Genomic DNA, 14,449 nt, shown 5'->3' with positions numbered 1-14,449 from the left:
TTAAATCAATATAGTAGAATAATGCTTTATTGGTAATATGTGAAATGCTGAATATTTATAAAACGTTAAAAATGTAGCCAATAAGTAATGGCATCTGTCATTGTTAACTCTTCTGCTCAATTCCAGGCCGTTAAGCAGTATTATAAATGCACATACTGGTGGATGTCTTCAGAATAATGAGATCTGATCCTTAGGTTTCAGAAGGGTGGATTTGTGAAATCACTGAAAAAACCCTGAATATTCCTGCTTCTATCAAATAAGTTTTAGTCTGTTATGTGACTTTATCTTTCAACTCCCGATCCCCTAAAGAGTCAGCCATAAGATAATGCTTGCATTTATTGCGCATTTTCTCGTGTGCTGTAACTTGGAACCCTACATTCATGAGGATTAATGACGTGCTTAGAATTCTTCCATATTTCTCCTTCAATTATTTCACTATAAATATCTTAATTTTTTGTTAAAAAACGGAACTGTCAGTTATAACTTTATTGAGAACTATGTATTACTGAATAATGGCTGCAGTGATTACACTAGTGGACTGATAATGCAATCTCTTTCTTGCTTGCTTCCTTAAGGATAAAAAGAGTTATTCCTGTCCTGTGTGTGAGAAGTCATTTTCTGAAGATCGACTTATAAAATCACACATCAAGACAAATCACCCTGGTAAGAAAAAATCAGGGAAAATTTCTCAGTCTTTTGCAATAAAAGTATAAAGTTTAGAGTGAGCAGTGTAATGTGATTACATTGAAAAAAAAAAAAGAAAAAAAAACTGTTATAATCTAACTATTGGGTTTGCAGGTGTTAGAGTGAAGGAGTTATTGTTCTAGCTTGTGTGTTGTGTAGTAAATCAGGTAATTGTGCTAAGCAATCTGTCATCACCTTGCAAAGAGCTAATGTCCATCCAAAAGAGGAGTTAGATGAATTCAAATTAAGTATTGGGATGTCTGGAATTAGACCCCCAGACATCGTGTAACAGCACATGAGACATAACACTTGTATTGGCCATACATAAACTGACAGAAATGAGTGTATTGCACGTTACTTTGTCTGTAAGTAGTCTGTTGTGATTTTAAGCTAATTCATGTGAGGTCCTTGGGCTGAATCCAGGCATGCTCAGTTGGGATGTGGCTGGGCTAAACTCCAGGGCCAACTGGAGTCTGCAGAAGAGCTCAGACTAGAACCTGCCATCATATTCTACAGCCAGTATTAAGCTGGCTTGGACAAACCTACCTGGATCCAAGCTGACCCCTGCAATTCATTCAAACTCTATTTACACCTTGCTTTACAGTGCCCTGATTTTGTTCAAGCACAACGTCCATATTTTCCTTCTCAGTATTTGTGTGATGTTGGATAGAAAGGCTCACTGCTGCTGTGGATGATGGAGAGATGACTGTATTGGGTAACATATGTTAATTAGCTCATTTTACAGTCATACTTACCACCCAATATAATTTGGTATTAAGAAGAAAAATACCAGCCATGCTCAAACTGAGTTTGGGAAAGGAAAAATCCCATTAAAATACTCTTTTTTTTGTCTCTGAAATATAACATGTAAAGCAGTAGTTCCTTATCTTCCTACTGCCACTAGATAGTGCTAGGCCCGTGTTTTTTAACATTTTCCTTTACTCTGAGTTCAGACTAGCTCCCACTTCAGCTATCTTGTTTCCAACCCTCTTTATTTGGAGACCACTCTACAACAGTATGATTGGTGGAGGGCTTGTCATACATCCAGGAAATGTCCAGTGCACCAAACTGAGGTGAGGAAAGGTTTCTCTGCTGTGCTGTAGTCAGTGGGTATGCCACCTGGTAGGCATAAAAATTAAAGCTCAAGAGCTGTGCCTGTAAAGCTATTGTGCTGCCTCATCCGGGGAATGTACAAGGTCTCGCTAAATAATGCAGCCTGCGAACTAGCAGTACTCTCTGTACTGTGCACGGCGCCCTGCTGTGCTAAACTCATGAATTTAAATACAATGAACAATTTATTTGGTATCTGAATCCCTCCAAAAGTATAGCATAAATTTTTTGATCCAGCAAAGTGTTTTTTTAAATCTCTGGATTATAATAGAACTAAGGTTTAAAAAAAAATGCACAGCCTATTATCTTGTATCCTCATTTCTAATTCATATATGTGAATAGAACTTATCTAATAAATCTGGTATTTTGCTGCTATATCTCCATGGTGCTAAAGAAATATGTCTAAGATATGTCTGTGCAGTAGTTATGCAACAACTATTTTAATACATGGAGCAGCATTAATGCACAGATCTTTCCCCTGTGCACACTGTCCTTGTAATCAGGAGGAAATCCTTTATTCCCACAACATATTTAATTACAAGCAAAGTAAATGTAAGGGATCTGTTGGTATAAACTGTCAATTATTGCAATGGAATGAGTGCAATTGTTTTTAAAAATGTAAATGGAAAATAATAAAGATGGAAGAAAACAATGGATGCTGTTAAAAGGAATTGAATTTTAAAACGGCACATCAAAAAATAATTTAAACTGAAATCATTTCATATTTATCATTAAAATGCTATTTCTGTAGCTCCCCTACTCTTCCTCTCTTAATAACATTCAGCACACACACCCCCACCTCTTCCGTTTTCATCAAGTAGAAAACGTGTTATTAACCAGTACTGCAGTACTCCTTCCTCTTCTAGGTTTACAGAGAATAGGAGTTGAATTCTAGTCCCATGAAAGCAGTGGGACAAAACTCTATCTCTTTAGACTTGTAGAGCAGTATTTCAAACCAAAGAGAGGGAGAGAGTTTGGCTTTATTGCCAAATGATTAGGGAACTCAGCAGTGAAGGAGTCTTGGATTTTGGTCCCATGTCTGAATTACCTGCCTTTTCACCCACTGTCTAACATGCAATTTAATAGTCCTGAGACGTGAGAGATATCAACTTTCATAGATGCTTACTGAGCAGACACTAGCCTGAAGTCATGAATCAAGGATCTAAGCCATGGAAGGTACGTCAGGGTTCAGACTTGTCTGTGATTTTTCTTGTTTGAGTGCTGTGAAACATAACCTTGCTCAGTCCACAGGCTTGTGTATTTCCCTTTTGAGGCTGTCTTCCTTGTACAAAATGAGTTCAGGCAGGATTTTTGTTTTCACTGCGGAACCAGTTACCAGGAGACTAGTCATGGCAGTTCATATTTGGCAAAAATCTATGTTTAGACTGTAAATTTTAAATTTTAATAAGATTTTTTTTGTGGCATGATAAGTCATTTTCTGACTTCAAGACTTTGTGTCGTAATGTTTAGATGGCATGAGAGAGTGGTATAGTTTCATTGAGTCACTTTAATTCATCTGAAATGCATTGAAGAATTGGTTTTATTTTTAGAAGCATTTGCCAATGTTTTCTTTATGTGTAGTTAGGATGTTTAAATTTAATCTTCCTTATTTCATGCTTTTTCACAGTGACACCTAAAATATTAAATCATATGGAGTAGAAACTTAGAGTTGAGTGTGTTTAGCCTGAATAAAAGAAGGCTAGGAGAAGAATCTTAATTGCTGACCTGAGCTGTTTGATATAAGAGTAAGAAGGTGATAGAGCCAGAATCTTCTTGGAACCGCACAGTGAAGGGACATGAGTTAAAACATCAAGATTCTGATCAGATATTAGGAGAATAATTTTGACTGTGAAGGTGGTCAAACACTGGAATAGAGTGGTTGTAGACCGACCGTTCTTGAATATGTTCAGAACATGATTGGATGTGACCCCAAGCACCTTGGTTTACCTTTGATATTGGACCTCCTAAATTGGCCCTGCTTGGAGCAGGTGACCGTAGAGGTCTTCCAATCATATTTATTCCACGAGTCTCTTTCTGATTATCAGGCATTCTGAGGAGCATAGCAGTGGCTGAAGTGAATGGAGCCTGGAGATCCTTGACATCTCTGGAAATCTGAGGTGAAATCTTGAATAAAGACTTCTGAAAATACCGAAGAAAAAGGCACCAAATTGGTTTATTGGGAAAGTTCATTGCTGGAAAATAGTTTGTAAGCCAGTGGCACACCCAAGCTGTTATTTATTTGTTTTAACCAGACAGTGGGGACACTGAGTACACAAATCAAGAGAGAAATGTACGAATATTCTAAAAACGTTAAAGGAAAAGGTCCTAAATTTGAAGTGCTTTGCTTAGGTCTTATCTGAGTGACAGGAGGGAAAGTAAAGCTTTTAAAAATCTGAAGTGTATCAGGATCTAGCTCTTCAGTTTTAGTTATATAACAGAGAACAAATTCCCTGATGTCCTTCTGATTTTTATTATCTATTACTTTTCTCTCAGAGGTTTCAATGACTACAATTTCTGAGATTCTTGGCAGAAGAGTTCAGCTGAAAGGACTTATTGGAAAACGAGCTGTGAAATGTCCCTATTGTGATTTTTATTTTATGAAGAATGGCTCAGACCTTCAGCGTCACATTTGGGCTCATGAAGGTAATACTCTGGTTTTAAGCTTTCAGCCTTATAGTCTGTCTCATATTCCACACAAACTTCACTGGCATAAAAAGAAACTGGAATCCTGTTGTTTTGATGTGTACATACAACTTCTGTGTGTATTTTAATTATATCATCAGAGTGTGGCAGCTAGCTGACGGGGACATAAACAGTGATGAAAAACCCATAAGGCAATGCCGATGATATGTAGATGTGTATGACTTCTTAAGGAAAAAAAATAGTAAGATGGTAGCACAAAGTTTAGAAATCCCTTGGATTTAAAGTCTTGTTTACCCAATCAAAGATTATAATAGGTGGAAGACTGTTCATATGCTCTTCAGCTAATAATCTATGGAACAGATTGCGTGTGGCCATTGAGCACTGTCTGGATTCTTCATCCATTCTTTTGCGTAAAGCAGATAATGGGATTTGGTACTCCTGAATTGGTCTTTTGGTTCCAAATTGGTTTTGCCCATGCAGATAATTTTGACATTTATACTAGAACTGTGTATTTGAAAGCCTTAACTGTGAGCTTACCTGCCTGAGTACTAAAGTAGTGGTCTTCAATAGCTTTCACTCCATTAAGGAGCTGAGGTAATGCAAATTGTAAGCTCAGAACAATTGCTTGTGGATTCTGTAGATAGAGTTTATGCTGCCAAGAAAGCTTGCTACCCATCTCATCATAACTAGCAGGAGAGAGAGGTGAAGAGACATTTATTCCAAAATCAAAGCATGCAATCAAGTCTGCTTAAAAGTAGGCTATAATTAATTCCTCCTGCTTGTAAATCTAGTTTTAAGATCATGAATATCAACCTAAGGCTGCCAGAGCCTCGTGAAACTGTTGAACTACTCTGCTAGTTCCGATATATCCAACTTTTCTTTGAAGGATTTACTTTGTCCTTGTATATCTTTGCTAGATGAGATACTGTCCATCTCTCTGTGTTACGTGGTTTAGATGGTTTGAAAGAAGTGAAATTCTAAGTGCTTGCATCTTAGACAGAAGAAAAGGTACCACTGTGTGAGCCATAAAACACAGCCTTGAACATTCAACTTGTGCTTAAGTACCTAATGAACCCATCCTAAAAGGAGGACATTCTTTATTGCAGTAAATAGAGAATTAGAGTTATCGGAAGACTTTTAGAGGGACATTTCATTGTCAGTTAGGCATGAAGTTAGGCAGACTAGATTTGACTTTTATGTGAAGGATGAACATGTCAAGACCAAAATATTTGTATTTGAGTCTAAACTCAGTACCGCCATTCAGTAGAGACGTGTTTAATTCTAAAAGGACCACCCTAACACTCCAGTGTCTTAGTAAGCTAAACGATGCTCTCAAGAGCTCAGTATCATTTACTTAGAAGATGCAGATTAAGTTTCTTATATCATAGAATGGGCTGGGTTGGATGGGACCTTACAAAACATTTAATTCCAACCCCCCTGCCACAGGCAGGCACCCTTGCCACCAGACCAGGTTGCCCAAGGCCCCATCCAGCCTGGCCTTAAACACCTCCAGGGATGGGGCACCCACAGCTTCTCTGGACAGCCTGTGCCAGTGCCTCAGCACCCTCTGAGGAAAGAATTTGTTATACCTAATCTAAATCAACTATATTTTAGTTTAAAGCCATTCCCCCTTGTCCAATCACTACATTCCCTGACAGAGAGTCCCTCCCCAGCTTTCCCGTAGCCCCCTTTAGGTACTGGCAGGGTGCTGTAAGGTCTCCCCAGAGTCTTCTCTTCTCCAGGCTGAACAACCCCAACTCCCTCAGACTTCCTAGGGGAGGTGCTCTTTGATCATCTTCATGGCCCTCCTCTGGACTTGTTTTACTATGTCCATGTCCTTCTTGTGCTGGGGGCCCCAGAGCTGAATGCAGGGCTGCAGGTGGGTCTCACAGGAGCGAAGTAGAGGGGGATGATCACCTCCCTCGCACTGCTGGCCACGCTGCTTTTGATGCAGCCCAGGACACGGTTGGCTTTCTGGGCTGCAAGTGCACATTGCTGGCTCATGTCACCATTCCTGGAGGTCTTCAGGAAATGTGTAGATTTAGAACTAAGTAGCATGGTATAGTAGTGGACTGTAGTACTAGGTTAAAGGTTGGACTAGATTATCTTAGAGGTCTTTTCCAACCTGAATGATTCTATGATTCTATTTTGAGCTTCTCATGAAACAGCAGTCCCAGGTCCTTCTCCTCAGGGCTGCTCTCAATCCGTTCTCTGCCCAGCCTGTATTTGTGCTTGGGATTGCCCCGGCCCAGTTGCAGGACCTCGCACTTGGCCTTGTTGTCCCTCATGAGCTTTGCACAGGCACACTACTTAAGCCTGACAAGGTCCTTCAGGATGGCACCCCTTGTCAACATCCAAATTTTAAAATGTCAACATTCAAATTTTAAACTGTTGACGTCATTGCCTATGTTGCTCATGCAGTCTGAAATTTCTCTCTTTCTTTCAGGGCAATGTCTACCCTCTCATCAAAATGTATAGCTTGTTTCATAGCGCGTTTTTTCTCTTCAGGTGTCAAACCCTTCAAATGTTCTCTCTGTGAGTACGCCACTCGCAGCAAGAGTAACTTGAAAGCACACATGAACCGTCACAGCACTGAGAAAACGCACCTCTGTGATATGTGTGGGAAAAAGTTCAAATCAAAAGGCACTTTGAAGAGCCATAAACTCCTTCATACTGCTGATGGTAAGTGCATGTTTATTAAACCCAAGTTTGTTTTAGGGCAATAAATACTGCCTGTACTATAGGACCTTATAAGCTTTCTTCATTTGAACACTGAGTGCTACTTAAAAAGTTTGTTTATTCCCAGGAGATACTTCTGTTCGTGTCATAATTCAAAAAGTTTTCCAAATTTATTTCTGTGAAAGATGACTGTCTCTGAAATTCCCTGAAATTTTTGCTGTGGCTTTACATCCTTCTGTATCCTTTCAGAGCACTGTTGATCTCAATAGACATTGGAAAATACAAATAATTCCGTGGTTAATTTTACTTTCTTCTGGGAGAATATTATTAGGAGTTGCCAAATCCAGTAGCCCAACAGAGACAAGGCTACTGCAGCTCTGTGTTCCCGGGTCTAGCGAGTGGCAAGTTTGGGCATATATTTCTAATAAACACATGCACAGCATATGCATTTGCTCAGTGATTTTAATATTTCTGTTATAATAACAGAAAAAATCGAGATGCAAATCCTGAAGAAAGCATTGTCCTTTATTTCAGAATTGGGGACACAACAGTGCTGTATTCCGCTGTGATTTTCAAACTGATCTAAATGATTTAGCAGAAGTTGTGCTGACCTTCATTATGACTTTGTACCTTAGTCTTTGTTACTCATGCAACCTTTTAAAACCTATTTCCGTTCTTTATTGACCGTGTCATTTAAATTCTTTTTCATAAAATTTTTGCCTGTTCTCTAGCACTGTCCTTTCACATAAGCACACATGCTCCCTGTTACATTCTTAGAATTTATTTGAAGTTTTTGCTCCAATGATACTTATTTAATTTTGTGTACACTTATATCAATGTATATAATACTAGCAGAAGAGATGTTTTTGTTTACATTACTATGGTACATATTTTAGAAAGCATGTATAGTATTACCAAGTCAGTAAATCCTTCCTTATTCAAAAAGCACTTTATTATTTTCAAGTAACTTGGTCAGTGGCATGCAGATGTTGCACATATGTATAAATTACATATGCAGGAATCAGCGGGTTCACTTATTGAATCTTTCGCTGATTCCTGGCAGGAGGAGAGAGCAAGCTGTATTTGAATAAAAAAGGAAAGCTGGAGCACAATCAAAGATCTCTTCCTATGGTGCTGTAAAAAAAAAAAAAAAAATCCCCACATGGAGTTTTATTTCAAAACCTTTCTGTTTCGTTTTCTCCATCTCTCATGTCCAAATAGTGAAACTCGGTAATGAACATTGTATTTGCTTTTACCTGTTAGTTCTGTTTCTTGAACAGGTTTATAGATGTGTAAGTAATTACTGCAGTTCAGCTGAGGCTGCTTTGGAAATTTGGCACCGGTAAGAATAGCACTGGAGTAGTGCAGGAGTTAGTCTTGGGTTTAAAGGTGTGAAGCTTTTTCCAACGTTTGCGTGCATGCAAGGAGCTGTATTCTCGGATCATTTACTGCTAGGTCAGGCTGAAGCCTTGACTCTCGAGGTAATACCTCTAGTTTTTTTAATCCGGCTTCAGCCTGTCATCGGCTGTAATACCTGAGGTGAGTGCACGTTCCTTGTTGCTGCACCTCCCTCTTTGACTGGTACAAATGCAGTGCTCCAGGAATTCCTCTTACCTTTGGAAAATGCATTTTGCACTGGCTCCACATGGGGACAGATTTCACTACCTATGGAGCTGTAGAGTCATTTTCTACACTAAGCCCACCCCAGTGAACCCTTCGTGTATTTCAAACACTTGTTAAAAATAAGGTAACATTTGTCACCAGGAGTGTACTGTATGATTTGTCAAGTGAATTTCAGCCGCTTGAATGCTGAGAGTTTCTCTTTGCCCGGTGTCTCCTTGCACAGTGACAGCACTTCAAAACTTCTTACTAGCACGCATCTAGTGTTCTTCAGTTATTTCACAAATAAATGAATTCGAAAGATGTTTCTGCTGTTTATGAGTCTTGTCTTCCTGACTTAAGAGTCTAGGCAATTTTGGTTCAAATATCAGCCCTGCAAAGTCAATTTAACTGGTGGAATATAAAGTAGTTTTCTGTCTATTTTATTTCACTCGAGGGTGACATGATAGAAAACAATTCCGCAGTCCAGGCTTATTACTGGTTGTGATTAAAAATAAACCAGGAAAACTGGTTTTCATTATTTTAATTGGATATCAGAAATTGTATCAAGGCTTTTCGTAGCTATGTTTATGGAAGCTTTCATGCTCAGTATAAAACACTTTCAATTTTTTGAGCGAGATTCAGAATTTAAAGAAACCTGAGCTCTGCAGGGTAATACTTCTTCATTCTTCCTTTTGCTTCTTTTGCTTTTTGGCTAGCTTTAACACATACTTGTTCTGCTTTGATCAAATAGAGTTTGCCATCCATGGACATTTAAGAAAAGAATGCAGTCTGTCTGTATTTCGTACAGCTTGTAATTTGGCTGGACTTAGCAGGACTGGTACAATCTTAAAACACAGAGAAAGAGAGTATGAAAGCAAGACAGTAAAAGGAGAGAGATTTTGTTATTTTAAATCAAAAGGGAAAAAAGATTTGGGTGGGAATATAAGGGGAACCTACAGCATGGTTTTATCTTTGAGAGTTTCACTCTTTGCAGAGCCACAAACAGCAACAGATGTTTCTTGAAAATGTCAGAATTCTTTCCTGTTAGAGTAATGATTTCAAGGCCAAAAGCTGTCTCTTACGATCACACAGTCTGGTATCTTGCAGAATACAGGCCATAATTTAATCTAATAATTTTGCATCGCATTTCAGCGGGATTGTAATACATTTTATTAGGAATAGCTAAGCAGACTTGACTGAAAGACTTCATGTGACAGGGCATCCATCTGATTTTGAGGAAATTGTCTTAGACGTTAATCATGCCCCCTGTTAAAAATGTTGACTTTATTTTAGACTCAATCTTCTGACCATCAGCTTTCAGTAGTTGAAATTCCAGTTCTTGTTCTTCCTTTTTGTTGCTGCATTTTCGGGTTGGAGGGCACTACCTGCAGTATTGAAGCCTGACTTGGCAGGTCATAAACAAATTTAAAACATACTATGAATGCAACATATAACACTGTAGTCTTCTCTATAGAACTTAAAGAAGCACCTTTCTTTGGGTTACACTTCTGAACTGAATTAATGTTTTTTTTCACCAAGCAACCTTCAAATTACATTGACTATTTAATTGTGTTGTGTTCTGTGGAAGACCTGCTTACAGCTCAGACTTTCAGTCTAAAAAGTACTTGAGAAACAGCATCTCAAATCTTTCTGTGACTTTATAGCTTGGTATCTGTAGGAGCAATGTTTGTGCAAATGTGCACCAGTTGTCATTGGACTTCCTGTCCACTGCTTTTTAATCGATTTATTCAGTAGAGAAGAACTTCCATCATTATTTTAAATCCATACATTTTAAGGAAATATGCACCCTTGTAAAATAAAGAAATATGAATCAGCACTGCAGGGACAGGTGACAGAATTTGACTGTTCTCCCTTCTGTTTGGTAGCCGCCAGTATGCAAGTCACCACATAGGAGGCGTGAGCTAATCCCAGTATGTGCTCTCTATTGCCTTGTAGGACTGTATGTGAGACTGAGGGTTACTGCAGAGATTTAGATGAGAAAGGACAAAAAGTCATAATGAACAAGGCAAGCAGGCATCATTCAATCTGCTGCTGCTGGAGCAACTTGTGCCCATTGTTTTTAAAACTCTGTAAGCAAAAGTGAAAGGTGGGAACACAAGGCTTCTGTATTATTTGCTGTATTAATCCTATTTCATTCTATGACACATTTTATTTCTCCTTAAGCCTGTGTAGAAATCGCTTCTAAAGTCATTTGAATCATTATTGGGAGAGTAGAGCTAAATATATAAGGAAATCTTGTGGTAAAAATAATACATCATGTCATACCCTACCAGAAATACACCAAGAAAGCATGCAGAGAAAACTGAGAAAATTTCAGTGTATTTGAATCGTAACAACTCAGTGCCAGAGCCAGAAGTAGGGTAAACGCATGACCAAACATTGGTGTTTTAAAGATTTACAAATCTGCTGTAAGAGTAGCAAAATAAAGGTGCCTACAGTTGTAAATCCTCGATTTCCTTCTTCCATTTAGGCTCTGCTGTAGTGATTCTTTCTCTTTTTCCCCCAGGAGACTATTCCAGGAGCATCTGGACTAATTAATGCTTATAATTTGAGGATGACACTCAAGTCTTTTTTCTTCCTTACTGCTCTTAGCCCAAAATATAACCAAAATTTTGGAGAACAGCTGCCAGACTTAGAGTAGCGTTTATTTTGGAAATCATCTTTATGAGGAAATATAACCAGGAGATTTTGGAAAATTAAATAAAGTGATTCTGTTTTTTCTACTCCCATTTCAGGAAAGCAGTTTAAATGTACAGTGTGTGACTATACAGCTGCGCAAAAGCCACAGCTCCTCCGTCATATGGAACAACATGTCTCTTTCAAGGTAACAAAACATATTAATCATGGTTATTGATAACATTTGGAAATATATGGAAATTCAGACAACAGTTTTAAAATTAGCACATTTTCCTCCCTGGTCACAATTACTAATGTAATTATTATGTAATTTATTAATTTTATATCTATCTATCTATCTATCTATATATATATTAATATTTTAGGAATTTTTGCCTTTATATTCAGACTTCTGTGATAGATTTTTGTTCATAGACAATTCATATTTAGAATCTTTACTTGCCAAACTTATGTAAGTTTTGCAATATAAAACAAACATCACTGTTTTTTTCTGACTGTCATTCTTTGAGATATCTAATCTCATATACCTAAAAATGTCCTGGGGAAGTAGGAAAGTAAATCCCATCCATCACTGTTCGTTGCACACCTTAATCTCTGAAAGTTTGCCAGTCTCATGTGCTGTAGATGAGTTCATATACTTGAAGAAAATTGAACAGAATTAATTTTAAAACACCCCATTTATCTGAAATGTGTCTTGGAAAGAATTTTGAAGATTGTTAATGTTTCTGTGAAGTGTTCAGATGAGAGATACATTTTTTATTAATAAACTGTAGTATGGTTTTACACCCAAATTTCATATTGGTTCTCAGCATGATAGGTCTTGATGTAATGAATTGTGAAATGTTATATTCAGAAAACAGAAATGATACTAGTTTCTTTTCCAGAAAAATCCAATATTTTGTATACATGAAAATGTTCATTTTAATATAACATTTTATCTTGGCAATGAACATATTTCTTATAGAAAACGTCATATTATTTTGATATGCAACATTTTTCATTATCTGACAAATTAGTTTGCTTCTGTAGAGAGTACCCTTCAACCATTCCTCCATAAAGCAGAAAGGAAGACAGTCTTTTGATTCATGGTTTGAATTTTGGAAGACAAGACAAATAAGAAAATGAAGCAAGTCATCCAGAGAGATAACAAATTTTGAACAAATACTTTTTCTTTCTTAAGTATGTGGTTTTACTCTATAATTATATCCTTTATTTAAAATATTTTTTCATAGGTGGACATACACATTAGTCTTTTTAATGGCTAATGAGATGAAAGTACTCTTAATGCAACTCTTGAAACACTGATGGTTCTGACCTCAGGATAGGTTTTAGAACTGTTGACCCAGCACCTCTTTGCAGCATTAAAATGTGGCTCTTCAATGCGTTATTAAGAGAACTGCAAAACGCTGAAAAGGAGTTAAAAAACTGTCTCTTAGTAACATTTTGCCTCCTTCTGGGATAGTTGCTTGCATGCAAATCAAACTCAAAAAGGTATGCCAGTAGTGATATGACCTAACGATAATTTAATCCAGCCTATTTCCAAGCTCTGTGTCACTAGAGTCACAAGGCCCTGGTGATTCACAGGTACCTCTAGAGAATCTGGATATCAGGATACTCACAAAAGTGAATTCCAGAGCTGCAGAGACAAAAAAAAGTTAGTTTGTTAATTGTCTGAGCATTGTTTTTCTAACTGGACAGTGAGCTACTGCTGATAGCTGGAGTTCAGAATGCCAAGTAGCACATGAACTCACGTTTCTGGCTACTTCACTTCAAGATGTACTGGAAGAAAAAGAATGTGTATTAAAAAAGCGATTATCAACATTTGATTGGTTCAATTTAAATTTAGGTATCTGAGGAATTGAAATGGATTGGGTTTTGGGTTTTCTTTATATGTACGTTTAAAGATAGATGAGATCTTGGTGACTATTGTTCTGCTGCTTTTCTAGTCTACAGATCATCACGTTGTATAGAACTTTTTGATTTCATTTCAGCTAAACCAAAGCAGGTCACAAGAGATTTTCCTTTACACGGGAGAGGAAATGGCTCAAACACTCTTCTGGTGAACACCCAGTCAGTACTTATGCAGAATCTGAAGAAAAAGTGACAGCTTGATGTAGTTAGAAAGATGTGCAGATGCAGAGTGACATAAAAAGTAGTAGAGTAGATGTGGATAACCAGAGAGAAAACAAATTAAAGATTAAGAAGGTGTTTAGGTTACGGTATGTGAAACTGAAAGGCAATGGAGACTAAGTTAGTTAAAAGATACTCAGAAGCAGCTAAATGCTACAAGAGAGGAATAGTTCAAAATAAAAACTGCTGCATTAATATAAAACAATGTAAAGATTTGGTAATATTACCTTTTTTGTTGTTGTTGTTCGTATGTACCATTTACTAATGCTTGTCACATTATTAAAAGTGTTGCTGTTACATGACTTCAGTACCTTTTTCTGGTCAGTTAAAAAAATGTAATTTGCGTGGCTCTCAGCATTTAATGTACCTTTAGTCAAGTGGTTTTTTAAAACCTCTTTTGAAAAGAGCATTTCTAATCAACATACACTTCATCATTTAGTGTATTCTCACAAATATTAAAATTGCTGGCACCATTTCAGACAAAGAAGTTCCATTCAGATGTATCATTCATTAATTTCTCTATATGTAGATGCATTGTAACTGATGCAATAACTAACTAACCCTACCGGTTAGTGATATGTGCATGTCCTTTTTTACCGTTCTCAAATTCTGGCACTCATTCTTTTAGACAGATTTATTGCAATATCGATATTGGGCAGTTTTGTAAGATACATTCAGATAGTTTTTATTGTCAAGAATATTGTCATTTGACATTTTAGCAATTTTTTGTGACTGTCAAGCTCCATCAGTTTGCACTGTAGATAGTAGTAGTGCAGTGAAGTTGCTGCTGTTGCACCGGTTATCATACAGCTCAAAGGAATCGACAGGACATCCAGAAAACAGCCCTTTTCCATTAGGGCTTGGAGACACTTGTGAAAGTTGCAGAAAATGGTGAAACTGGAATAGTCATGGGCAATAATAGAGGTCTTGGGGAGATTTCTCT

The 14,449-nt window shown here is 37.5% G+C and overlaps 1 protein-coding gene across 1 annotated transcript in view; it reads left to right on the top strand.

Annotated features, from left to right (window-relative positions):
• The window catches only part of ZFAT (zinc finger and AT-hook domain containing), an 89,273-nt gene that overhangs the window by 51,047 nt on the left and 23,777 nt on the right, over positions 1–14,449 (top strand). The window contains exons 8-11 of the mRNA XM_035561692.2: positions 576–663; positions 4,288–4,437; positions 6,946–7,119; positions 11,475–11,563. Of these exons, the coding sequence (XP_035417585.2) occupies positions 576–663; positions 4,288–4,437; positions 6,946–7,119; positions 11,475–11,563 (501 nt within the window). The remainder of the gene's footprint in view (positions 1–575; positions 664–4,287; positions 4,438–6,945; positions 7,120–11,474; positions 11,564–14,449) is intronic.

The sequence above is a fragment of the Cygnus atratus genome, chromosome 2 (assembly GCF_013377495.2).
Source record: "Cygnus atratus isolate AKBS03 ecotype Queensland, Australia chromosome 2, CAtr_DNAZoo_HiC_assembly, whole genome shotgun sequence".
NCBI classification, from domain to species: domain Eukaryota; kingdom Metazoa; phylum Chordata; class Aves; order Anseriformes; family Anatidae; genus Cygnus; species Cygnus atratus.
Note: the sequence above shows the minus strand (reverse complement) of the source record. Positions and strands in the feature narration are given on the sequence as shown.